This window comes from Heterodontus francisci, chromosome 24 (genome assembly GCF_036365525.1).
Source record: "Heterodontus francisci isolate sHetFra1 chromosome 24, sHetFra1.hap1, whole genome shotgun sequence".
Taxonomy (NCBI): Eukaryota; Metazoa; Chordata; class Chondrichthyes; order Heterodontiformes; family Heterodontidae; genus Heterodontus; species Heterodontus francisci.
The window spans coordinates 22,727,904-22,753,790 of record NC_090394.1 but is presented as its reverse complement, the minus strand read 5'-3'; the positions used below and the strand labels follow the sequence as shown (position 1 = coordinate 22,753,790).

Here is a 25,887-nt window from a genome sequence, read left to right as displayed (position 1 = left end):
TAGCAGCTCTGAATATTGCTGTGTTCCTCTTTTAGTAATAAAAACAGAAAGTGCTGGAAATACTCAGCAGGTCTGGCAGAATCTGTGGAGAGAGAAGCAGAGCTAACATTTCAGGTCAATGACCTTTCATATTCCTCTTTTAGTAGCTGTGCTTCTATACAGCTCTTCAACGCTCAATCTCAGCTCCACTTGGCATGTTACAAGCTCAAAGGACACCAGTTTGGTGTGTACTGTGTCTTTATACAACTGCCTTCTGATGGGTGAGTGCCTCATTGTAGAGGTCACATGACTACAGAACACCAGGAGGCATATTAGTATAGCTGCATTTCTATCCCAAACAGCAAGGGGGATTGAGCGGGGGGTGTGGGACTGACTGGAATGCTCTGTGGAGAGATGTCATAGGCTCAATGGGCTGAATGGCCTCCTTCTGTGTCACCTATGACTCTATGGGTGAATAGCAGGGGTCATATTTTTTGTGTCTGTCCATAAAAGGTAGACGCCATGTTGTGTGTGTCAGCGTGCGGCACGACGCCATGTTGTGTGTGTCAGCGTGCGGAGTGACGCCGTGTTGAGTGTAGTGCGCCTGCGTAGTGTGGATTCGCTGAGTGACCCAGGTCGAAGCAATGCCGGAGGATTGGGACAAGGACGTTTACCAACAGCCCGCTAGCCGGACTCCGGTAGTGGATAAGCAGACCGGCTTGCCCAATCCGGCGGTTATTGTCAGCAAACTTTTCTACTACTCGGTGGATTTGCCGGTTACAGCCTTCAGAGGTGAGCGGCTGCAGAGGTTGGGAAAGGCTGACTTCAGCCAACCTGGGCCGGGGTTGGGGGGGGTGGAAACGATCTGCCCGAAAAGACAGCTCTTCCATTACACAAATCAGCCGCTGTGGGTTTAATTTGTGATCAGAAATTGCTGCAAATATATAGGAGGTCACTAAGCACCTGGAAAAGAAATGTTTTTGCTGTCTTGGAACAGACACATCTAAAGGTTGGATCCATATTTACATCAATTCGCATGTATTTTAAACAGCAGATATTGCTGTTCTAATTTAGCACTTTTTTAGAATTAGAACATTACAGCACAGTACAGGCCCTTCGGCCCTCGATGTTGCGCCGACCTGTGAAACCATCTGACCTACACTATTCCATTTTCATCCATATGTCTATCCAATGACCACTTAAATGCCCTTAACGTTGGCGAGTCTACTACTGTTGCAGGCAGGGCGTTCCACGCCCCTATTGCTCTCTGAGTAAAGAAACTACCTCTGACATCTGTCCTATATCTATCACCCCTCAACTTAAAGCTATGTCCCCTTGTGTTTGCCATCACCATCCGAGGAAAAAGACTCTCACTATCCACCCTATCTAACCCTCTGATTATCTTATATGTCTCTATTAAGTCACCTCTCCTCCTCTCCAACGAAAACAACCTCAGGTCCCTCAGCCTTTCCTCGTAAGACCTTTCCTCCATACCAGGCAACATCCCAGTAAATCTCCTCTGCACCCTTTCCATAGCTTCCACATCCTTCCTATAATGCGGTGACCAGAACTGCACGCAATACTCCAGGTGCGGTCTCGCCAGAGTTTTGTACAGCTGCAGCATGACCTCGTGGCTCTGAAACTCGATCCCCCTACTAATAAAAGCTAACACACCATATGCCTTCTTAACAGCCCTATTAACCTGGGTAGCAACCTTCAGGGATTTATGCACCTGGACACCAAGATCTCTCTGTTCATCTACACTACCAAGAATCTTCCCATTAGCCCAGTACTCTGCATTCCTGTTACTCCTTCCAAAGTGAATCACCTCGCACTTTTCCGCATTAAACTCCATTTGCCATCTCTCAGCCCAGCTCTGCAGCCTATCTATGTCCCTCTGTACCCTACAACATCCTTCGGCACTATCCACAACTCCACCGACCTTCGTGTCATCCGCAAATTTACTAACCCACCCTTCTACACCCTCTTCCAGGTCATTTATAAAAATGACAAACAGCAGTGGCCCCAAAACAGATCCTTGCGGTACACCACTAGTAACTAAACTCCAGGATGAACATTTGCCATCAACCACCACCCTCTGTCTTCTTTCAGCTAGCCAATTTCTGATCCAAAGCTCTAAATCACCTTCAACCCCATACATCTGTATTTTCTGCAATAGCCTACCGTGGGGAACCTTATCAAACGCCTTACTGAAATCCATATACACCACATCCACTGCTTTACCCTCATCCACCTGTTTGGTCACCTTCTCGAAAAACTCTAAGGTTTGTGAGGCACGACCTACCCGTCACAAAACCGTGCTGACTATCGCTAATGAACTTATTCTTTTCAAGATGATTATAAATCCTGTCTCTTATAACCTTTTCCAACATTTTACCCACAACCGAAGTAAGGCTCACAGGTCTATAATTACCAGGGCTGTCTCTGCTCCCCTTCTTGAACAAGGGGACAACATTTGCTATCCTCCAGTCTTCTGGCACTATTCCTGTCGACAATGACGACATAAAGATCAAGGACAAAGGCTCTGCAATCTCCTCCCTAGCTTCCCAGAGAATCCTAGGATAAATCCCATCTGGCCCAGGGGACTTATCTATTTTCACACTTTCCAAAATTGCTAACACCTCCTCCTTGTGAACCTCAATCCCATCTAGCCTAGTAGCCTGAATCTCAGTATTCTCCTCGACAACATTTTCTTTCTCTACTGTAAATACTGACGAAAAATATTCATTTAACACTTCCCCTACCTCCTCTGATTCCACACACAACTTCCCACTACTATCCTTGATTGGCCCTAATCTAACTCTAGTCATTCTTTTATTCCTGATATACCTATAGAAAGCCTTAGGGTTTTCCCTGATCCTATCCGCCAATGACTTCTCGTGTCCTCTCCTTGCTCTTCTTAGCTCTCCCTTTAGATCCTTCCTGGCTAGCTTGTAACTCTCAAGCGCCCTAACTGAGCCTTCACGTCTCATCCTAACATAAGCCGCCTTCTTCCTCTTGACAAGCGCTTCAACTTCTTTAGTAAACCACGGCTCCCTCGCTCGACAACTTCCTCCCTGCCTGACAGGTACATACTTATCAAGGACACACAGTAGCTGCTCCTTGAATAAGCTCCATATTTCGATTGTTCCCATCCCCTGCAGTTTCCTTCTCCATCCTACGCATCCTAAATCTTGCCTAATCGCATCATAATTTCCTTTCCGCCAGCTATAATTTTTGCCCTGCGGTATATACCTGTCCCTGCCCATCGCTAAGGTAAACCTAACCGAATTGTGATCACTATCACCAAAGTGCTCACCTACATCTAAATCTAACACCTGGCCGGGTTCATTACCCAGTACCAAATCCAATGTGGCATCGCCCCTGGTTGGCCTGTCTACATACTGTGTCAGAAAACCCTCCTGCACACACTGGACAAAAACTGACCCATCTAAAGTACTCGAACTATAGTATTTCCAGTCGATATTTGGAAAGTTAAAGTCCCCCATAACAACTACCCTGTTACTCTCGCCCCTGTCGAGAATCATCTTCGCTATCCTTTCCTCTACATCTCTGGAACTATTTGGAGGTCTATAAAAGACTCCCAACAGGGTGACCTCACCTCTCCTGTTTCTAACCTCGGCCCATACTACCTCAGTAGACGAGTCCTCAAACGTCCTTTCTGTCGCTGTAATACTCTCCTTGATTAACAATGCCACACCCCCCCCTCTTTTACCATCTTCTCTGTTCTTACTGAAACATCTAAATCCCGGAACCTGCAACATCCATTCCTGCCCCTGCCACTTTTACCATGAGTTCACAGGATCAGGACCAATCCTCCAGGTCCCCAACATTCAAACAGAACAAACCATCAGAAATCATGGGAATTGTTAAAATAAAAAAAAGACCAGTCATCCATCATCCTGGTAGTCACATGATGCGATAATGGATTTATTGACCAATCAGAGAAAATAACGTCTTATTATGTCTGGGTATGTTTTAGACTAGATGTGAGGAAAGCCCCAATGGTGGAGAGCCTTGAGAACATGAGCATAAATAGAAACTTTTACCATAGCATTGTTTTAATTTTTCTTTCATAATTTCCCAGGGCATGCCTGGGCTGATGTGCTTGGCAAACTTGGGCACAAACTGTATAGAGTTTTCCTTCCAGTAAAAGTAGGAGGAAAATCATGTGTAGTTTGTGCACAGATTGCAACAAGCTCTTACAACACTGAAGAGCAAATTCAACCCCTGGGTGTCCACATTTGGACCCAGACACTGAACTTTGTGTTATTACTGTTACATTTTCTGGGAAGTGTTGATCTCTTCTGAACATGCCATGAGTGGGAAATGCCATATGGTCCCATTTGACATGCAGTGTTTTTTCAGTATAATGCTACATCCTGGAAGAGAACAGTCTAATCTGTATGTAAGAATATTTTAGAGTTGGAATTTTATGCTGTTCCCAGTTTTGTATGTCAGCATTGTGTTGGGTGGTTCCATAGACCTGGTTGAATAAAGGAACATTAGAAATTTTTGGATACCAAGGGATATGGGGATAGTGCTGCGAGTTGAGTTAGATGATCAGCAATGATCTTATTGAATGGCAGGGCAGGCTCGAATGGCTTATTTCTTATGCTCTAAATTGGTGGGATTAACTGCTGTATTATCAATTAGTATGGTGGTCGCACCATTTACTTTTTATATATGGGTTAGTGAATGCCATGATTTCTGTCTTATGAGTTGAAAATAATAATTCTTCCGCACAAGCCTATAAGAAATTTGTACTGACTCATCGGGCTCCGTGGGCTGCAGTAACTGAGGCTGGATGGTTTTCCTGAAGGAAGGAGAATCATTCTGGATCACTCACTGTCTTTTTTGAAGTGTCTGGTTTCGGGGGAAAGTGATAGACTTGGAAGAAGATTGCTCAGCTGTATTCTCAGTTGGCATGCTGTTTGGTAAGGGAGGCCAGGAATTGGGAACGCGAGGAAGTAGCTTTTAATTGTAAAGATTGTAGCATGTCCCAGTATTTAATTGTTGATTTTCATTCATTAAGCGTGTAGTAGTTGCATCACAATTATTAAACCCTATAAAGTGAACATCAGTGGGTGTTAAAGGCAAGGAATCTACTGGCTGCCAGGCAACTGATGATAACAGCACCTGAACAGGATAATGCTACCCCTCTGAACCTCATTTATGGATACCCTGAAACATAATCTCATTTGCCTCTGCAGTTAGTCAATTGAACACCTTGATGAGACACTAACTTGTCATTCCCAGTTCTGCATTGTTGTACATCCAGTCAATAAATTGGCATCAGGCATGGATCAAACATTAATAGGAGCAACCATTTACTGTTCAACTTATTTATCAACTTACTGTGGGTGGACACTTTCCAGATGGTACAGTTGCTAGTGGAAACATTGTCCTGTACGCTGATAAATTTGCTAATTTGTCATTGCATATTCATGTAGAGTTTGTAGGTAAAATGGCAAAAACATGACCTTCATTTAGTGGTTCATAATGTGTGATACAGCACCTATTGGGAATAATGCAGTCTTATCTATTTAAACCTTTTACAGTGTGATGCGATATTTAGCTGAATGTTAGATGCAATTTTATCATACGCTATAGTGCTTGAGAATAGGTTTATCCATCTCACTTTGTATCACTTAACAGTACAAGCATCCTGTAGCTGGTATGGATCATATACATTACTGGGGCCCTGTCTTACGTAGTGTCTGATATCTTAGCTCCAGGGAAAACTCCAGTCTTTTTGTTGTATTTGTCACCACTAAGTGAAACAGTCGCATGTATGGTTGTGGTCGTGCATGGGACGTTTCTCCATTCATTTTAAATTTTTCTGTTTGAGTGTGTGTCGTGCTCTTTTAGTAGGATTGTCTTCCAGTGTGGGACCGAACTAGTCTGGTCCAGGGGGCAGCACAGCTAATGCTGCATCATACTGGTGACCTCCCTGAAGTTTAGCTCAAATGTTTGATTTCTCCTACTTGTTAAATGGATCCAAGCCAAACGGTGAAGAATGAAACTAGATGCAGATCCTTTTCTTGATGGTCAGTTTATTCACATAATGCAGTGTTAAACATCTCTGCCTTCTGTTCACCCACTACCCTTGTGTCCAGCAGGCTCCCTTTATATTCACTTCAAATCCTTACTTGAACAATACCCTTCAGCTCTTTACCTTTAACAACATAATTAACCATTAACACCACTGTACTTTAGGAAATACCAAAGTTAACTGAACATAGGAACAGGAGTAAGCCATCAGCCCCTCGAGCCTGTCCCACCATTCAATGAGATCATGGCTGATCCGCGGCCTAACTCCATATACCTGCCTTTGGCCCATATCCCTTAATATCTTTGCTTAACAAAAATCTATCTATCTCAGATTTAAAATTAACAACTGTTCTAACTTCAACTGCTGTTTGTGGGAGAGAGTTCCAAACCTCTACCACCCTTTGCGTGAAGAAGTGCTTCCTAACATCTCTCCTGAACGGTATGGTCCTACTTTTTAGACTATGCCCCCTAGTTTTAGAATCTCCAACCAGTGGAAATAGTTTATTTTTATCTAGCCTGTCTTTTCCTGTTAATATCTTGAAGACTTCGATCAGATCAGCCCTTAACCTTCTAAATTCTAGCGAAAACAGCCCTAATTTGTGTAATCTCTCCTCGTAACTTAACCCCTGTAGTCCAAGTATCATTCTTGTAAACCTACGTTGCACTCCCTCCAAAGCCAATATATCCTTCCTAAGGTGTGGTGCCCAGAACTGCTCACAGTACTCCAAGTGGGGTCTAACCAGGGTTTTGTACAGCTGCAGCATAATCTCTGTCTTTATACTCCAATCCTCTAGATATGAAGGCTAGCATTCCATTAGCCTTTTTGGTTATTTTCTGCACTTGCTCGTGGCATTTTAAAGATCTATGCACCTGAACCCCCAAGTCTCTTTGGGCATCCACTGTACTTAACCTCTTCCCATTTAGAAAGTACTCTGCTCTATCCTTTTTTGGTCCAAAATGGATGATCTCACACTTGCCCGCATTGAAATCCATCTGCCACAGTTTTGCCCACTCGCCTAGTCCGTCAATGTCTCTTTGCAATTTTATGCTATCATCTAGACTGTCTACAATGCTGCCTAACTTTGTATCATCAGCAAATTTGGATATATGACTTACTATGCCATCATCCAAGCCGTTAATGAATAATGTGAATAACTGAGGCCCCAACACAGACCCCTGCAGGGCACCACTAGTGACATCCTGCCAATCGGAGTACTTGCCCATTATCCCTACTCTCTGTTGCCTACCACTCAACCAACTTCCTAACCATGTCAATAATTTGCCCTCAACTCCATGGGCTTCTACCTTAGTTAACAGTTTCTTATGTGGGACTTTATCAAATGCCTTCTGGAAGTCCATATAAATAACATCCATAGACATTCCCCTGTCCACTACCTTAGTCACCTCTTCAAAAAATTTAATGAGATTTGTCAGGCATGACGTTCCCGTCATGAATCCATGCTGGCTATCCCCTATTAACTGAAATTTTTCGAGGTGTTCAGTCACCCTATCCTTGATTGTAGACTCCAGCAACTTGCCCACCACAGATGTCAGGCTAACTGGTCTGTAATTTCCTTGGTTCCCCCTTTCATCCTTCTTAAAAAGTGGAGTGACATGTGCAACTTTCCAATCCAGAGAGGCCACTCCTGAATCTAGGGAACTCTGAAAGACTATAGTTAGGGCATCTACAATGTGCTCCACCCTCGGATGGAAACAGTCAGGTCCTGGGGATTTCTCACTCTTTAGTTCCATTGCCATCAGAACTCATGATGCTTCTCTCTCTACAGATGCTGCCAGTCCTGCTGAGTATTTCCAGCATTTTCTCTTTTTATTTCATATAATCTTTCATTTGGGTGATGATAACCATGAGTTTATTTAATACAAAATAAATGCTATTTTTTTTTAATCATTTTGCAGAATGGGTGGAACGCCAACAGGAAAAGAACAAATTCTATTACTACCATGAGCATTTCAGACGAGTGCCGGATATAACCGACTGCCAGTTGGGTGATTATCTCTGCTACTATGAGGCAGAGATGCAATGGAGAAGGGATTAGTATGTATCTGATTTAAAAAATGTTAATTCTCTTTGAATAAAATTCTGAAAGTAGTATTTTACTGGCAGTGTAAATGTGATTTTTTTTCATGTAGGCAGAGATAGACATAGAAAGTTCTTAACGGTGTACACTAGAGGTCACTTTTAAGTACAACAGGATGAAAGCTTCTTCTCATTGTTTGCTCTCTGAACTGTGGCAATTATTTTCTCCTATCCAGTTGACCAGAAACTTAACTGGACCAGCCACATAAATGCTGTGGCTACAAGAACAGGTCAGAGGCAGGGAATTCTGCAGTGAGTAATCCACCTCCTGACTCCCCAAATACTGTCCACTTGCTTGGGTGAGCACAGCTGCACCAACACACAAGAAGCTCGACTCCATCCAGGACAAATCACCCCGCTTGATCGACACCGCATCCACCACCTTCAACATTCACTCCCTCCGCCACCCGCACTGTGTGGCAGCAGTGTGTGCCATCTACAAGATGCATTGCAGCAACTCACCAAGGCTCCTTCGACAGCACCTTCCAAACCTGTGACCTCCACCACCTAGAAGGACAAGGGTAGCAGATTCATGGGAACACCACCACCTGCAAGTTCCCCTCCAAACCACATACCATCTGGACTTGGAACTATATCACAGTTCCTTCACTGTTGCTGGGTCAAAATCCTGAACTCCATCTCTAACAGCACTGTTGGTGTACCTACACCACATGGACTGCAGCGGTTCAACAAGGGGGCTCTTCATCACCATCTCAAGAGCAATTAGGGATGGGTAATAAATGCTGGTCTTTCCAGCGATGCTCACATCCTTTTGGGAGGCCAACCTTTCAAAGATTAATGTGTAGAAAAATAAATTGTATATCTACCAAGTCATAAGTATTAAACAAGTCAGAAACTAGTATAATCTGTGACTAATTTACACCATGTTAGTAATTTTCAGACATAGGCCATCGTTATGGCTTTGAAAATGCATGCTTTCCAATTACTTACTTGAGATCAGATTGTACTCTAGATTCTCCCATGCTGATTTCGCCCGTGGTCTATTTTCTCCATCAATCCCCTAATTATTACCATCTATCTATCTTCCAATGTTTTTCATGCTCTCATTCCTTTTCTCTCATAAAATGATACAGCACAGAAGGAAGCCATTCAGCCCATGTTACCCATGCCGGCTCTTTGAGCTATCCAGTTAGTCCAACTCCCCTACACTTTCCCTGTAGCCTTGCAATTTTTTTTCTCTTCAATTACTGCTTGGATAATAGTCTGAATGGGGTAGTGAAGCAAAGCGATCTAGGTGTACAGATGCATCAATTGCTAAAGGTAGTGACACAGGTTAATAAGGCCATAAAATAAGCAAACTAAACACTGGTATTCATTTCTGGAGGGATAGAATTGAAAAGCTGTAAAGTTATGTTAAACTTGTATCAAACCTTTGTTAGTCCACAGTTCGAGTAGTGTGCACAGTTCTGGTCTCCATCTTCTAAAAGGGATGTAGAGGCATTGGATGTCCCAAAGGCCTAATAGCCAATGAAGTACTTTTTGAAGTGTAGTCATGTTGTAATGCAGGAAACAACATGGCAGCTAATTTTGCACACAGCAGGCTCCCACAAACAGCAATGTGATAACCAAATAATTTTTTTACTAATGTTGATTGAGGGATAAATATTGGCCAGGACACTGAGGATAACTCCCCTGCTCTTCATCGAAATAGTGCAATGGGATCTTTTACATCCACCTGCAAGGGCAGACAGAGCCTGGCTTCAACGTCCATGTTCGAATGAAGGCACCTCCGACAGTGCTGCACTCCCTCAGTACAGCACTGGAGTGTCAGCCTCAATTGGTAAGAATGTGGAATGTGCTGCCACAAGGGGTAGTTGAGGCAAATAGCAGTGTTGCATTTAAGGGGAAGCTAGATAAGCACATGAGAGAAAAATGAAGCATTTGCTGTTAATTAAAGAGGAATGGAAGGATGCTTGGTGAAGCATAAATGTAGCATAGACTAGTTGGTCTGAATGCCTGTTTCTGTGCTGTATACACAATGTAAATATTTATCCAATTCCCCTTTGAAAGTTATTATTGAATCTGCTTCCAGCAGCCTTTCAATCCAGGTCATCATCATTCACTGCATTAAAAAAAATCTCATCTTGCCTCTGACTCTTTTACCAAATAACTTCAATCTATCTCCTCTGGTTACCAGTCCTTCTTCCACTGGAAACAGTTACTCCTTATTTACTCTACCAAAATCCTTCATGATTTTGAACACATCTATTAAATTTTCACTTAACTTTCTCTTTTCTCTATGGAGAATAACCCCAGTTTCTGTAGTCTTTCCACGTAACTAAAATCTTCCATCTTTCCTCTATTTCATTAGCACCTGGTTCTTTTCTCATTCTCTTCCACATCTCTGTTTCTATTCAGGGTGTGAATATTAATTTGCTTGCAAGATGCACCTGAATTGTTCTCAGGCATTCAGTGGAGGACGAATTTTGGCAGAGCTTGTGAAGGAGAAGCTTAGTGCTGGCGTGTCTTCAGTTCTTCCTCAATTGATGCCTATGCTTTGTAGACAGTTACATGTGATTTTCTGCAGCTACTGTACCTGTTAAACCAGCAATTGAGGCTAGAGTTCAGGCATTGTACTCACTTGTCAGAAACCTAGGTATTTAGCAGTTGCCAAGGCTAGTAGCCTGTTCCAATTCAGCAGTTCTTTTGCTATCGAGCAGTACTTCTTTCATTTTTGTGGTATGAGTAAACTTGCACTTTTTTTCCTGCAGCAAAGTGGATCAGGAAATTATGAAAATTCTTCAGGAGCGTCTGAGGGCCTGTCAGCAAAGGGAAGGTAACAGCTACATACAAAACTGTGCTAAGGAGCTGGAGCAATTCAAGCAGGGAGCAAAAGGCTACCAATCGAGATGTAAGTAACACTTGCAGACTGGTTTTGTATGGGTAATCTTATAATCTAATGTACTATAAAGAATAGAATTGTATCCCAACTAACTAAACTTGTTCTAAGCATCCATCCCATGTTCTACTCAGCTTTTGTTAGTTCTTTAAGTGGAATGTTTTTTTTCCCCAAATGGAATCCCTGTAAATCTTGAAATGATTTGCTACAATTTGCTGATATATATTAGTTGTACATTGAGACTGCAGAATCTCATTGATGTAGGTCATCATCATGCTGAGGAATTGTACTGGAAATAAAAGCTGTTGTCAGTTCCTAAGAAGTTATACAGCAAATCTTTTCTGTAACATTGACAAGCATTATGGCTAATGATTAAACTACCGTGAGAAACACTGAGGTGGACACTTCTACTAGAGTCAGCCAGTTAATGGTTTACAGCGATCTGGTTGCATATACTGAAGAAAACATTCATATATGTTCCATAGTTGTGGCTCAATTGGTAGCACTATTACCTCCGAGTCAGAAGATTGTTAGTGCAAGTCCTACTCCAGGACTTGAGCACAAGCTAGACTGACATTCCAATGCAGTACCAAGGGAGTGCTGCCATCTTTCAGATGAAACATTAAACCAAGGCCTCATCTGTCACTATTTCTAAGAAGAGCACAGTGGCGCAGTGGTTAGAACCGCAGCCTCACAGCTCCAGTGACCCGGGTTCAATTCTGGGTACAGCCTGTGTGGAGTTTGCAAGTTCTCCCTGTGTCTGCGTGAGTTTTCGCCGGGTGCTCCGGTTTCCTGCCACCACCAAAAGACTTGCAGTTGAGAGGTAAATTGGCCGTTATAAATTGCCCCTAGTGTAGGTAGGTGGTAGGGAAATATAGGGACAGGTGGGGATGTTGTAGGAATATGGGATTAGTGTAGGATTAGTATAAATGGGTGGTTGATGGTCGGCACAGACTCTGTGGGCCAAAGGGCCTGTTTCAGTGCTGTATCTCTAAATAAATAAAAAGAGCAGGGGAGTCATCCCCAGTGTCCTAGCCAATATTTATCCCTCAAACAACATCACAAGAACAGATTATCTAATCATTGTTACATTGCTGTTTGTGGGAGCTTACTGTGCACAAATCAGCTGCTGCATCTCCTACATTACTGCAGTGACTACACTTCAAAAAAGTATTCATTGGCTATAAAGTACTTTGGGAATTCTGATAGTCGTGAAAGGCACTGTGTAAATACAAATCTCTTTTGGGACATCTTTTGGTAAGAATGAACATGGGATGCTATGTTTTTGTGTTACAAAATCATTGTGATTGGAGGAAATGTTACATCTGATCTGCATAATTTACTGCTTGTTTTCCTCTTTTTGCAGATGGTGATCTGGGGGCTTATGGTAGTGCCAGAAAATGTCTAATGAAACAGAAACATCGAATGATTGAGGAGAGAGAAAAGGCAGCATCTGAAGCATAGGAGTGCTGCAAGCCACTGGAAAGTCTTTTTTTTAAATTAAGTTTGTGACAAACCTTCACGTATAATGTACAGTCCGCATGTGTTTAAATTGTGCAAAATGCTGAATTTCACATGAATGTGACTCAGATTCATGGACCCACTAAATAAATAATGCATAACTTGTAATCTATGCTTTTGTTGATGTTTTAGTCTTTATCACCTGCAGGTAATGTGATGAGTTCTGACAAGTCAATCTGCAAATTTAAAATCCTGTTGAATAGTCAGCAACCACAACAGTGGTGTCCTGTTCATAATTGGTATTTATAGACATCTGCTGATATCAAAAGACTGCGTACAATAACTTCTTGTGGAGTTAGCAGTAATGCAAAGGGAGACAAGGCATCACTGAAGATCTGCTGATAGAAATTGACTATGTAAGCATTGGTCCAGAAGGAGGAACAGAAGGGAGGTGTTAGAGGAAGATGGTGTGATCAACCATGCCAAATGCTGAAGTTAGGTTCACAAGAATACACTAATCAGAATCATACAGCATAAGAGGCTGTTCAGCCCACCGTGCCTGTGATGGCTCTTTGGTAGAGCTATCTAATTAGTCCTACTTCCCTTAGCCCAGTAATCCCTTTAACTATTTATCCAATTCCCTTTTGAAAGTTAATATTTAATCTGCTCCACTAGTTTCAGACAGTGCATATTAGATCGTAAAAAAACTTGGTTTCCCCACGTTCCCTTGGTACTTTGGCCAATCCTGGTTGACACTTTTGCCACTGTGAAGTTTCTCTTCAGTTACTCCATTTAAACCGTACATGATTTTGAACATCTCTATCAACCCTAACTCCTCCAGAAAACTGGTTCCTCATCCCTAATAACCATTCTAATAATTCTTTCCTGCACCCTCTCAAAGGACTAGACATCCTTGCTAGTGTGGTGTCCAAAATTAAATACAATACTCCAGCTGAAACGTAATCAGTGTTGTATAAAGGTTTAATATACCTTCCTTGTTTGTACTCTGCCTCAATTGATACAAATCCTTGGTTTTAATAGCCTTCTCAACTTGTCCTCCCACCTTCAAAGATTTGTGTACACATCCAGTGTCTTGCTGTTCCTGCATATCATTTAAAACAATCATTTGGTTTATATTGGGTACTGCCCGTGCAGAGTTTGCAAGTTCTCCGTGACCGTGCGCGTTTTCACAGGGTGCTCCGGTTTCCTCCCACAGCCAAAGTTTTGCAGGTTGATAGGTAAATTGGCCATTGTAAATTTCCCCTAGTGTAGGTAGGTGGTAGGGAATATGGGATTACTGCAGGGTTCGTATAAATGGGTGGTTGTTGGTCGGCACAGACTCGGTTCTCCAGTTCTCAGATCACAAAGGATGCCATTTCAGACCAGATCACTTTAGTCTAGACAATATCATGAGGACAGGGGTGACGAGACATAGCAAGTTAAGGTATAGACAGCAACGTCTTGAATTCCGTATCTCTAAATAAAAAAATTGCCTCGCTCGCTTCCTGCCAAAATGTATTGCTGCACTTCTCTGCATTAATTTTCATGTCATGTATTTGCTTAATTCACTATGTCCACATCCTCATTGTTTACTAGATTTGCAAGTTTCATATCTGTAAACTTTGAAATCATGCCCTGTATACCCAAGTCCAGGTCATTATCAAAAAGAGCAGTGGTCCTAATATTGACCCTTGGGGAACACCACTGTATAGTCTCCTCCACTCTGAAAAACCATTAACCACTACTGTGCTTTGTCAATTTTGTATCCAGTCAGTATCCTTTTAAGCCATGGACTCTAATTTTGCTAATGGCACTTTTCAAACACCTTTTGAAAATTTAATGCACTACCCCATCAACCTCTACATCATCAAATAATTTGCCTTTAATAAATTTATGCTTTCATATTAGCCCATATTTTTCCAAATGCCAATTGATTTTGTCCTGGACGGTCTTTTAAAAGCTTCCCTGATTTTAGTCTGACTGCTATGCAGCTACTGGATTTATCCCTCCTTTTTTAAATGAGTGGAACATTTGCAATCCTCCAGTTCTCAGATCACAAAGGATGCCATTTCAGACCAGATCACTTTATTCCAGACAATATCATGAGGACAGGGGTGACGAGACATTGCAAGTTAAGGTATAGACAGCAACGTCTTGAATAAGCTCACGTGCAAAGGGTGCAAGTTTGGAGGCCAGCCAGCCAACAGCACATTGGAATAATTGAATCCAGGGTTAACAAAGGCACAGATGAGGAATTGAACAGATGAGCTAAGGCAGAGGTGGAAGTAATCTTGGCGATCAAAAGAGCAGCATTGCAGACAAGTGATTGTTGATATTTCCGTGTATGTCATGGTGTAATGGAAGCCAGGTAATATTCCCAAGTTCATCAATTGATTACTTACCAAAGGGTTGAAGGATAATTTATATCAAGGGAAGATCAGTTAATTGTTAAGATTAAAAACAATCAGGCCATAAGATGATACAGCAACTTTCACTATAGTAAAACCTATGACCTTTCAAACATTTTGCCATCAAAATCTACCCTATCCAAAACAGATCACCATAAACAAAATCATAGGCAACAAATTTTATTTTATTCTTTGCATAAATGCTTATGTTGCTGGAGCAACAGCTGACTGGGACCTTTGAACAGACACACGGGTGTGGGTCTTGGCCAGATGATCAGTGAATTCCTAAAAGGAAAAAAGAAAATTTTAGAGCATGAAGGACACATGTAAAATACTGCTAAATACTGGCTAGCTATACAAACCAAAAAAATTAGAACACGCGACTTAGTTATAGAACATATCAAATTATATAGGTCAGGGGTTCTCAAACTGGTTTGCAGCCCCTAAGAGGTCAGTGAGAAGGTTTCAAGAGGTCCGTCAAAACATACTGTCTTGTCAGAAGAACAAAGATCAGTGCCAATTAAAAAAAAAAATTTAAACTGAATGAGCAAATTCTGAGCACAAGCCTCTTTCAACTGAAATAACCTTCATAAACCCCACTTTCCAGCAGCATTCACTGGCCAGTTTCTAGCCCATTGAGGAACTCCTGGGGAAAGTGATTTGCCACAGCTCCACCGAATTCTCTCAGTGAAATGTTTGATCATCCCAGGGAAGAAGGAGGGAAGACTCTAAAACCAATGAAGGAAAATCTACAAGAAATTTAAGAGAATTTCAATCCTATTGGGACAGTTTCAAAGTTGTAGAAACAGATATCGTAAATGGTGGGCTGGCATTTCTGAATATTCAGAATAATATTTCAGGTCAATTCAGTGAAACATTAGTCATAAAATAACCGATGAACAACATTCTACTGAGCTGCACACATGTGTAGCCACACGGTACCCTGGTAGGTACCATGCAGGCCTTGTTCCATGTAATATATGGTTCACTGAGCATTGCAGATGATGCCTGCTGAATAATTTACAACTGACTTAAGCCGATAGTTTTGTCTATTCCAGGGAGGTTCTGCTATTGTCACCAAACTAACCTTCTCCCACACCGTCTGCAGAATCCCATGAATGCCTGCAGCTTCAACAACTTCATTTATATAGCATCTTTAACATAGTTAAACGTCCTATGGCGCTCCACATGAGCATTATCAAACATTTGGCATCGCGCCACACAATACTGGTATAGGTAACCAAAACATTAATGGAAGAACCACAGGGAGGGAATTCCAGAGCTTGGAGCCCAAGAAACTAAAGGCATGGCTGCTAATAGAGCAATGAGAATCTGGGAAGTGCACGAGGCCAGAATTGGAGGAGTGCAGAGGCAGTTGTAGGGGTAATAGATGCAGCGATGGACAAGACAATGGAGCAAGCAGCAACAAGTTTCACGTTAAGTATGTAAAACAATAAATATGTTCAAATGCACAAAAAACGTTTATACAAAAAATAGAGTTACAGGGGTTTGTGGAATTTTTTTTTATAACATTGTGGGGCCTCAGAAGCAATAAGGTCGAGAACCCAGACATAGGTTATACGGTGCAGTACACATTAACAGATGTGGCACCATCAAATGAATGAAAATAATTTCCAAATGTCATCATAACTAAGAAATCAAGTTTCATAAAGAAAAGTTCATTTTCAGCATGGTACCTGGTATGGAGCCTTGGTAAACACAGTTTCCTTCCAGAGATCAGGGGTCAGGTAGCTGTAAGTCTTGGAGATGGCATCAAAAGTAGCTTTAGCTGTGGACAAGCAAATAAAGCAAGTTATATGACGAGTTCTTGATCAGTGAGTTTTCAAAATGAAACTTCCAAGTCTTATGTTGAGCTTCAAAAGGAACAGATAAACCATATGGAAGGGTCCAGCTGCCGTGCAATGCTCCATTTATTTCTCTCTCGTAATACGCCAATTAAACCACCAGTAGGTTAAATTGTGCAGAGCTGAGAGAATTCAAAAGTAAATGGGAAATTTATTTTATGGAATACAAACACTAAAGTGAAATTAAGTAACATTAAGGGAGTCACCTGTAGTGAGAATGGCCTTACAAGGACTACCCAATCACCTTTTCAAACTGAATTTTAGACTTGCCGATAAACCCAAACTTTTCCTGCTCTACCTTCAAACACATCTAATTACACAGGACAAAGATAACTTGCCTGATACTTCATTTTCCTCCCCAAAGTAGTAAAATACAAAGACTGCTAGCAGCATAGTGCTGGAAAATGGGATTAAAATAGTTAGGTGCTTGATGGCCGGCACAGACACGATGGGCTGAAGGGCCTGTTTCGGTGCTATATAACTCTATGATCAGCCATGATCTAATTGAATAGCAGAGCAAGCTCGATGGGCTGAATAGCCTACTCCTAATTCCTACAATCCTATGATCATAGCAGATAAAACATTTGCCCTGACACTAGTTAGGAACCTGGCTTACCAAAGTTGCCCAGTGTGGCTGTGCAGCCTCTGGCTGAGGTGTAGCAATCATCGATACCAGCCATCTGAAGTAGTTTCTTGGGTACAGGGGCTGAGACAATACCAGTACCACGGGGCGCAGGGATCAGACGCACCAAAACTGAACCACAACGGCCAGTCACCTGGGAAAAAAAAGAATTTGTTACAGCGTTTAGTTAACACATCATTAAATTGGGCCCCCCCACAAAACAAAACACAATTTAAACATTTTCTCCACTTATGATTGTGCACCCTCAACACATCTGATATAGTATACACATCAAACACTATGTTGATGCAGCCAAAACACAAAACAATGAACTGAGGCAACCATGTATTCTCTATACACTTTCTACAGGCTAGTACTGAAGCTCCTTTAACTCAAAGCATTTCATATCATGAAACATTCACTGCTCTGACAACTTTACATACTACACACAAAGCAATCACCAGTATTTGTACTTGCCTTGCATGGTACAGTATGTGGTTTTCCAATTTTGTTACCCCAGTAACCCCTCCTTACAGGGATGATTGACAGTTTCGCCAGAATGATAGCTCCACGAATGGCAGTGGCTACTTCCTTGGAACACTTGACACCCAATCCAACATGTCCGTTATAGTCACCAATAGCGACAAAAGCCTGAAAAATTTTAAGAGTACTATTAAAATTTCAAACTAGGCATTAAGACAATTCATGCAGGATAAAGGTATGAAGAATTGCCTGTAACCAGACAAAAACATACCTTGAACCTTGTGCGTTGACCAGCACGGGTTTGCTTCTGTACAGGCATGATCTTGAGAACTTCATCTTTCAAGGCTGATCCCAGGAAGAAGTCAATGATTTCAGACTCCTATACAAAAAGGGAAGTATTAAACATAATGGCATTGTCTCACATGCCTACTCTTAAGGGTAGATAGTAAAAACTGATTGCCCTGCTTAACCTACGATGGCAGGCTTTTACATGTTGAGAGCGACCTTCACAAATATTACCTTGATAGGAAGGGAGAAGAGGTAAATTTCCTCCAGAGTCTTGATCTTCATATCCTTTACCAAACGCCCAAGCTTGGTTACTGGCACCCACTGTGGAGGGGGAGGAAAGGGAACACATTCCAGACCGAGTATCAAAACAATGAATTTTGTGATTTTAAGTGTACAAATTGCAAAACTAATTATAGAAATATATGGCCACATGCATCTTACCTCCTTATCTTCAGCTTTCCCACCACGAGCACCACGGCCTCTGCCGCGTCCCCTACCCCGGCCTCGGCCGCGCCCACGGCCACCAGAGCCAAAGCCACCACGGAAACCACCTCTACCACCGGCGTCGTCCGCCATTTGCTGCAATAGAAAGATAAGCTATTAAGGGATCAAAAGATTCAGCCGCAATATTTATATTTCAGAAGCATTAACACTAACTTCTGACTCAGGTACTGTACAAATCATCGCTTCTACATTGTGAGCTGTTTCCACAGCACCTGGATCAACTAAGACTGCACTTGCACAAAAACACTGAAACCAATCATACACAGCACTTCGTGCTTTTATTAGTGTAAATCGCAGCCTGAATCATTATTTATGCATGATGACCATATTGTCAACCAGTGGAAATGACCTTTATCTTGGAACACCTCAGTCTTTAAGACTTCTAAATGGTTACTACCCCTTAAACTGCTGCACTGCCTGAAAGGGTAGTGGAAGCAGTTTCAAAATTAACTTTCCATGGGAAATTGGATATATACTTTAAAAGGAATAACTTGCAGAGGAATGGCACTAATTTGGATAGCTGTTTCAAAGAGCCAAAGGCAAAATGGGGTAAATGGCCTTCCACACTTATCATTCTCAGCTTTAGTTGATACAAGACTATGATTCATATAGTCCCTTTCATAACCTCATGACCTTCCAAAAGCACTTTCTAACCAATAAACTACTTTTGAATTGCAGTCAGTTTTAATGTAGGAAATTCAGCAGCTGATATGCATGCAAAATCAGATAATAAGATAACCTGTTGCACGAATTTGGAGTAGGCCATTTGGCCCCTCGGGCCTGCTCCGCATTTGATAAGATCACGGCTGATCTGATTGTGACCTCAACTCTACTTTCCGGTTTACCCCTTCTCCCCTTTGACTACCTTGTCAATCAAGATAAAAATATTCAATGATCAGCCTGTGCTCTCTGGGGAAGAAAATTCCAGACTAATGATCCTAAGAGAAAAAAATTCTCATCCCCATCTGAAATGGGCAACGCCTTATTCTTAAACTGTTCTAGTCTCTCACATAAGAGGAAACATCCTCTCAGCATCATGCTGCTTGTTAAAGGATAAATGTTAGGCATGACACTGGCAAAGCCACACCTGCTCTTCAAGGTAGTACCAGTGAATCTCTACACCCACCTGTGGGGACAGCTATGGCCTCAATTCAACAATTCATTGAAAGATAGCACTTTATCCTCAGCACTACACTGGAGTGGCAGCTCAGAAATCTCTTGAGGTAGGACTTTTGAACTCAACCTCCTGAGGCCAGGGTGCTACCACTGAGACACAACTAACAATTAAAAGCCCAAAATTCAAGTGCCTTCACAGATGTCGTTTTGTATTCTGGTGAATATGTAATACACCTTTGATTTCTGTCCCATATATTTTTCCTGAAAGCACGACCATTCGTGGAAAAATGTGAAAGCAAAAATTCTGTTGAACTCCGGTCCCGCAATATCTTTCACAATGGTATGGTGAGATTATTCCTCCACTGGGTTGCTTTAGCTTTTATGATGCATAATGTTGGTTTTTATGATGATCGAATTGATCATTTACACGAACACCGAGGAAGGATTACAGCTTCCGGAGTTCTATCGTTCAGGCCCATTTTATGCAGCAGCCTCTCCAGTGCAATACGCTACTTCCACTAACCGAGCAGGTCGGCCCGAGGGCCTGGAGCCCGTCTCCAAGTGGGTAAACAGAATCAGCCGCAGGCCCCACACTCGGGACACACATCTCATCAGAATTAGGCTCGGTTTTAGGTGCATCTTATCCGGAGGAACCATTACAGAGAAACGGGCTGTTATCAGTGTAAATGGGATAGAGCGGAAAAGTCCCGGGAAAAGCTGGAGCAGCCCCGCCGCCATCCGGCCACAAAAACTCCTCAAAACCCAACACTTTCACGTCAAGTACACGAAATCTCCACACAAAGCACTTTATTAACTGCAGTTACAGGTTTTGCTGCCTTGGCCTGGCCCGCTCCGAGGCGGATGGCTGTAATTTTACACCGATTGCCGCCGCCACTACTTACGTGATATTTTTCAATTAGAAGGCCGAGCGCCCGCGCGCAGCCCTCTTAAAACCTCCGGAATCTCGCGAGATTTCAAAGCGGATCTCGCGCGGGGAGGGAGTGTGGCCGGAGAGGAGACCCCGGACCGAGTATATCTCATTACTCACATATTAAAGAAACAGCTTCCTATCTCTTATTCAGACTCGGGGCCAATGTTTCGCCGCCCTATAACTGGCTGTTGCTGCAATTCCAGCGGCTGAGAGACGGTGAAGATGGCGGATGGGGTAGATTGGGACGTTTAGCTCTTAACAGGGGTTTCCATTGTTAATCTACTTTAATTTCAAGTTCTAAAGCGTTTTCTAATTCCAAAAAACTCCAGTAAACTTAAGAAAATTTTTAATTCCACCATGTTTTAGCTTTCTCCATATTAAAAGGTGACGCTGCGGATTGTTTAGCTGTCTCTAAGGTATCCGAGGTGAAGTTTTCTAAATATTTAACCGTGTTTGTTTTGGAAAAAATACAACTCGCAAATGTTGAAATCTGGTGTTAATGGCGTCAACGTATTTTTTTTTGTTCAACATCGTTATATTTGAAATGACTAAAATTCGTGCTGTTGTCAGATAATTACCTGGATCCTGGTATGACCTGAAACGTTAACTCTGCTTCTCTCTCCACAGATGCTGCCAGACCTGCTGAGTATTTCCAGTTTTTATTTCAGATTTACTGACCTAGTTCAACAGTTGGAAACACGTGTTCTGTTAACTGGGTCGGGGCGGCAGTGACATGTGGCACCCTCTGAAAATTACCAGCGGCGTTGTTAGTTACCGTCGGTAAGACAAGTGTGCCTATATTAAATGGCATGCTAAAGCTTATTGCCCACTTCTGTACAGTTTGTGGCCAATAAAACCCGCGTGCCAATAAACTTTGAAAGTTTATCTCTTACAACATCTTCAAAAAAAAATACTTGTCGCTGCGCATGAAAGTAATATTTTAGTTGTATCTTGTATTAATTTGATTTATTATTGGTTACAGGTCTTAAGAATTGGAAGTATGGCATCCGTCAGGGTGATGAACCTTCATTCAAATCAAAGCGATTGTCTAAAGACAGCAAAACAAAAAAAATACACAATCTCCAACGCCAGAATGTCCTTGTTCCTGCTTTGTAACGATGTATTGTGCTTAAAATCCAAAATAGAAAAAGCTGGAAATACCAGGCAGATGGCATCAGTGGGGAAAAAAAAGTATTGTTTCAGACCTGAAATGTTGACTGTGCCTGTTGACCAGATTCTTTCCAGCCTTTTTGATTTTAAATTTTGAGCATCTGAAGTTTTTTTCTGTACTAAGTTTAATATTTAAAACTTATAAAATACTGTTAAGAAGTCAGCAGGTAAGTTTTAAGAAGCTTCTTAGTTTAGGGAGGGAATTCTAGAGGTTGGGGCTTAAGTAATTGAAAGTACAGCAGACAGTGAGTAGTGAATAGGCAGGGTGCGGAAGATGCCAGACATGGTGGAATGCTGAGATCCTGTAGGGCTGGAGGAGGGGGCGAGGCTGTGAAGGGATTTTAAAACGTGGAGAACTTTAAATTCCAAGCCTTGATAGTTTTTACTTTACTATTGGAACAAGTTAGCTTGCTTCGCTTTTTCAACTTCCAAAAATACTTAATCAAAAGCTTTCTGTTCCCAGTACAGATGTAATTTGGTAATCTATAAAGCCACAACTTGTTTCTTGGTAGGGAGAGACCACTGTTTTAGGGTAAGGGTTCATCTGGCTGTCCTGAATGCTTTACTGTTTTATCATTAGTCCTTTTCCTCAGGAAGTCAATTTAAAGTACTATTGGTGAGAACTGACCCTGTAGCAATGCTCACTTTCAGGATGAACTAATGAGATTTAAAGATACACTTTTTGATCTCCCTTGCAATGTTTGTATTTTTTGGTGCTGTTTGAAACTGTTTGGCAATGTAATTTTTGCAGATTTTTATGAATAAAGTATATTTTGGAAATAAAAAAAGTTCAAAGCAAAAAAAAATACTTTTTGAATATTGATTCATAATTTTTAGTGAATTCTTAAAAGGTAAACATTGGCATAAATCTTTAATTGGTACAATTAGAATTATTCCATGTTTCACTTTAGAATAGCAATTAAAGGCCCAAGATGCTGAGCTCAGAACTGTAACATCTTAATATCCTCAATTAAGATCTTGGTTTGTTATTAGTGTATATATAGCATAAATAAGCCATTGGTCCCAACAACTAGTCTTTGCTGATTTTTATACCATCACCTCCCAATTCCATCTACCTTTGGCATATCTTTCTATTCCTTTCTCATGTACTTGTCTAGTTTCTTTTAGAATGCATCATTTAATTTACCTCAAGTACTTCCTGTTTAAGTACTATTGCTTTTGTGTAATGGACTTCAAATTTTAAAAATCTTATTCAAATCAGTTGCAGGCTCAAATCCCAAAAGTAAAATGTCAGTCTTGCTCACCAGATCTGGACCTTTTAGATTAGATTAGAGATACAGCACTGAAACAGGCCCTTCGGCCCACCGAGTCTGTGCCGACCATCAACCACCCATTTATACTAATCCTACACTAATCCCATATTCCTACCAAACATCACCACCTGCCCCTGTATTTCCCTACCACCTACCTATACTAGTGACAATTTATAATGGCCAATTTACCTACCAACCTGCAAGTCTTTTGGCTTGTGGGAGGAAACCGGAGCACCCGGAGAAAACCCACGCAGACACAGGGAGAACTTGCAAACTCCACACAGGCAGTACCCAGAATCGAACCCGGGTCCCTGGAGCTGTGAGGCTGCGGTGCTAACCACTGCGCCACTGTGCCGCCCTTGTTGGAAGGGAAATGAGTAGAAGTACTTCCTGCATAACTTGTAAATGCAGTATCCTTAATTGAGATATTTGCTTTGAAAGCTACTGGTTATTCGTTGAAATGTCAATCTTAGTGTATATTTGCAGAGCAAACAGTGGCTAGCTACTGAAATGAAAGCTCTGAGCACAGAACTATTCAATATGTTGGGAGACAAACTATGAATTTATACAAGCTTAGCTGTGAAGTGGGACCAGAAGGGCAACATTAATAGAATTAGTATTAGAATGTATTAAGTTTAGAAGAATCACTAATTGTAAGGGACCTTGGGATACTTTACCACTATGCTGGAATTGTACAACTGTACTTGATTGCCCCCCCCCCCATCACTAATCAGAGATAAGGGTTAGACTGGAGACGAGACAGGCTGCCATAAACTATGGGAGCTGGCAGCTTCAAAGTTTGGGAGGAGATAGGGGAATGTGGGGCAATACAGTCCATGTTATTGATCAAGCTGCAGACCTGGAATGTGTCAGGGTAGTGTGAACAAATGAGTGATGGTTATTGTATTCTATAAATGTGTGCTACAGACTGTTTCACTGAGAAGCTGTTAGGGTGACCAGTAGGCTTCTCCCTTGCATATGCTTGAAAAGAAAATAAAGTCCTTAGTTGCTTTAATCCCATGGATTTAGTAGTTATATTTTCTCCACAACTGCTGCAGAGGCCTAAATATGAACTGGTCAGTCAGTGCTTATTCTTGGCAAGTAATTCAATTACTCTTGATTCAAGGAAGCCATTTAGTTGAAATATTTAACACATTTAGAAAAAAATTCAATGCCAACACTTTATTTCAAAATTATTCAGCTTATAAGATAGAAAAGTCAAATACAACTTTGTGCTGCAAATTAAAAAGCAAAAGTTCACTAATCATCTTGGACAGCAGAACCAGGTAGACTGCACAAGATTTAGGAACAGGAAAAAAAACCTTTGCAGCTGGATTGGGATTACTTTTTTCCCCCCATAATACACTTAAAAATATTTCAAGAAATTGTACTCACCAAAACCTCATTACACTTTAAGTTTTCACTTTTTATATAATAGGAAATACTGCAATGCAAGTTTTGAGTCAAAAATTTGAGGCAAGAAAGATCAAACCCCAGATAACAAAACCATACTGGAAAGAGCTGCAAGATAATTTCTGCATTATTGCTTTCTCTTTTCAGGGTTCCTTTTGGTCCCATGCTTAAATTGGAGATTGACAGTGGAAGAGTATGTGATAACACTACTCCATTCTAATATGTGGCTGTCAGTGTTTTGTGCTCTTTGTATCATACCATACAAAACTTTATAAACAACAAAAGGAGTAACAGTTGTACTTAATTAAAACTACAGAAACTCAGTGCTGTATAAAACTGGAATCTGAATACATGACAATGAACATTCAATGCTGACCAGTCAGTGGAAGTGTTCTGTTACTCAAGACATGCATAAATCTGATTAGTTTTAATGTATGGGAATTCAGTCAAAATAGGATTAGTCCAATGCATTTAATTTTTTTTTTAAATTAAGAAATGTATAATAAATGCTGGAAGTACTTGGCTTTTCTTTTGTGTTTACAAAATTAAACATGGTAACTGAAGAGCATGAAACAATACTTGGTATAATGCAAGAGACAATTTTAACCTGTAGCTGAAATGTACAACCGAGCCACAATTTTATTGGCCATTTTATTTTTGATAAACATTTCTCATGGCAAGATGTGTACAACAAACATTTATTTAGTGGTGGGTGAGAAGAAAGCAAGTGGAAGGACAGAATTGAGAGAAATGGAATATATCCATTCTGGACAGCAATTGCCAGCATTGCTCCTCTTGCTTAGCCACCAGATGGCTGAACTCCAAGGCCGCCTGTACTTGCTGATTCCATTTTGAAGACTATCCATCTTCCTGGTCTTTAAGCAAGATCGATAAATTGAGCAATTTTGCACTGTGGGCTCGCACTAGAAATGACAAACTGCCCAAGCTCATTTCACAGCCAGGTATGTGAAAAGGGATCGACCAGCCTCAATCCAGCTCCAAATGAGTGCAGGCTGATTGGAAAACTTGCTCATGATTTGATTGTCAGTCTTGTTAACAGATCATAAGAATGACGGGCAGAAATATTGAACTGGCACAGTAAAAGATGCAATCAGGGCTGTGGCAGCTTTATTCTACATCTGGCTGCACTATACCCAAAAGTACTACCCAGTCCTTCATTGGATAACTAACATACTAATGGCAGTTCTAGATTAACTTTAAATACAAGCTCAACAAAAACAAGTAAATACTTTGGGTTTTGGCAGTTACTGAAACACTTCAGAACTCAGCATGAAATTGTAGGAATCAACAAAAATGAACTCATTTAAAGTGATCGACTG

At 41.4% G+C, this 25,887-nt stretch overlaps 2 protein-coding genes, 1 long non-coding RNA gene and 1 other non-coding gene across 5 annotated transcripts; 3 read left to right on the top strand and 1 right to left on the bottom strand.

Moving 5' to 3' along the window:
* Positions 1 to 570: 570 nt before the first annotated feature.
* ndufb10 (NADH:ubiquinone oxidoreductase subunit B10) lies at positions 571 to 12,645 on the top strand. Its single transcript, XM_068056808.1, has 4 exons — positions 571 to 771; positions 7,972 to 8,110; positions 10,885 to 11,024; positions 12,379 to 12,645. The coding sequence occupies exons 1-4, from the start codon at positions 624 to 626 to the stop codon at positions 12,474 to 12,476; spliced, it is 525 nt and encodes a 174-aa protein (XP_067912909.1). The 5' UTR covers positions 571 to 623; the 3' UTR covers positions 12,477 to 12,645.
* A 2,400-nt stretch (positions 12,646 to 15,045) lies between these two features.
* On the bottom strand, positions 15,046 to 18,753 carry rps2 (ribosomal protein S2). Its single transcript, XM_068055759.1, has 7 exons — positions 18,581 to 18,753; positions 18,371 to 18,460; positions 18,123 to 18,230; positions 17,846 to 18,019; positions 17,363 to 17,522; positions 16,579 to 16,670; positions 15,046 to 15,166 (listed from the first exon to the last, which is right to left on the bottom strand). The coding sequence occupies exons 1-7, from the start codon at positions 18,713 to 18,715 to the stop codon at positions 15,086 to 15,088; spliced, it is 840 nt and encodes a 279-aa protein (XP_067911860.1). The 5' UTR covers positions 18,716 to 18,753; the 3' UTR covers positions 15,046 to 15,085.
* Positions 18,754 to 20,900: 2,147 nt separating this feature from the next.
* LOC137383651 (uncharacterized) lies at positions 20,901 to 22,190 on the top strand. Of its 2 annotated transcripts, XR_010977429.1 has the most exons (3): positions 20,901 to 21,106; positions 21,318 to 21,470; positions 21,673 to 22,190. It is a non-coding gene; the product is annotated as an uncharacterized lncRNA (long non-coding RNA). The 2 variants fall into 2 exon arrangements; XR_010977428.1 differs by lacking the exon at positions 20,901 to 21,106 and having other exon boundaries at positions 21,127 to 21,470.
* Positions 21,431 to 21,563, top strand: LOC137383739 (small nucleolar RNA ACA64). Its single transcript, XR_010977452.1, has one exon. It is a non-coding gene; the product is annotated as a small nucleolar RNA ACA64 (small nucleolar RNA).
* Positions 22,191 to 25,887: the final 3,697 nt, after the last annotated feature.

Coding starts and splice junctions, on each gene's coding strand:
- ndufb10 (XM_068056808.1), top strand. CDS start 624: ATGCCGGAGGATTGGGACAAGGACGTTTACCAACAGCCCGCTAGCCGG. Junction 8,111..10,884: donor ATGCAATGGAGAAGGGATTA/GTATGTATCTGA, acceptor TTTTTCCTGCAG/CAAAGTGGATCAGGAAATTA. Junction 11,025..12,378: donor AAAAGGCTACCAATCGAGAT/GTAAGTAACACT, acceptor CTCTTTTTGCAG/ATGGTGATCTGGGGGCTTAT.
- rps2 (XM_068055759.1), bottom strand. CDS start 18,715: ATGGCGGACGACGCCGGTGGTAGAGGTGGTTTCCGTGGTGGCTTTGGC. Junction 18,461..18,580: donor GGAAAGCTGAAGATAAGGAG/GTAAGATGCATG, acceptor CCCCCTCCACAG/TGGGTGCCAGTAACCAAGCT. Junction 17,523..17,845: donor CACATACTGTACCATGCAAG/GCAAGTACAAAT, acceptor TTTTTTTCCCAG/GTGACTGGCCGTTGTGGTTC.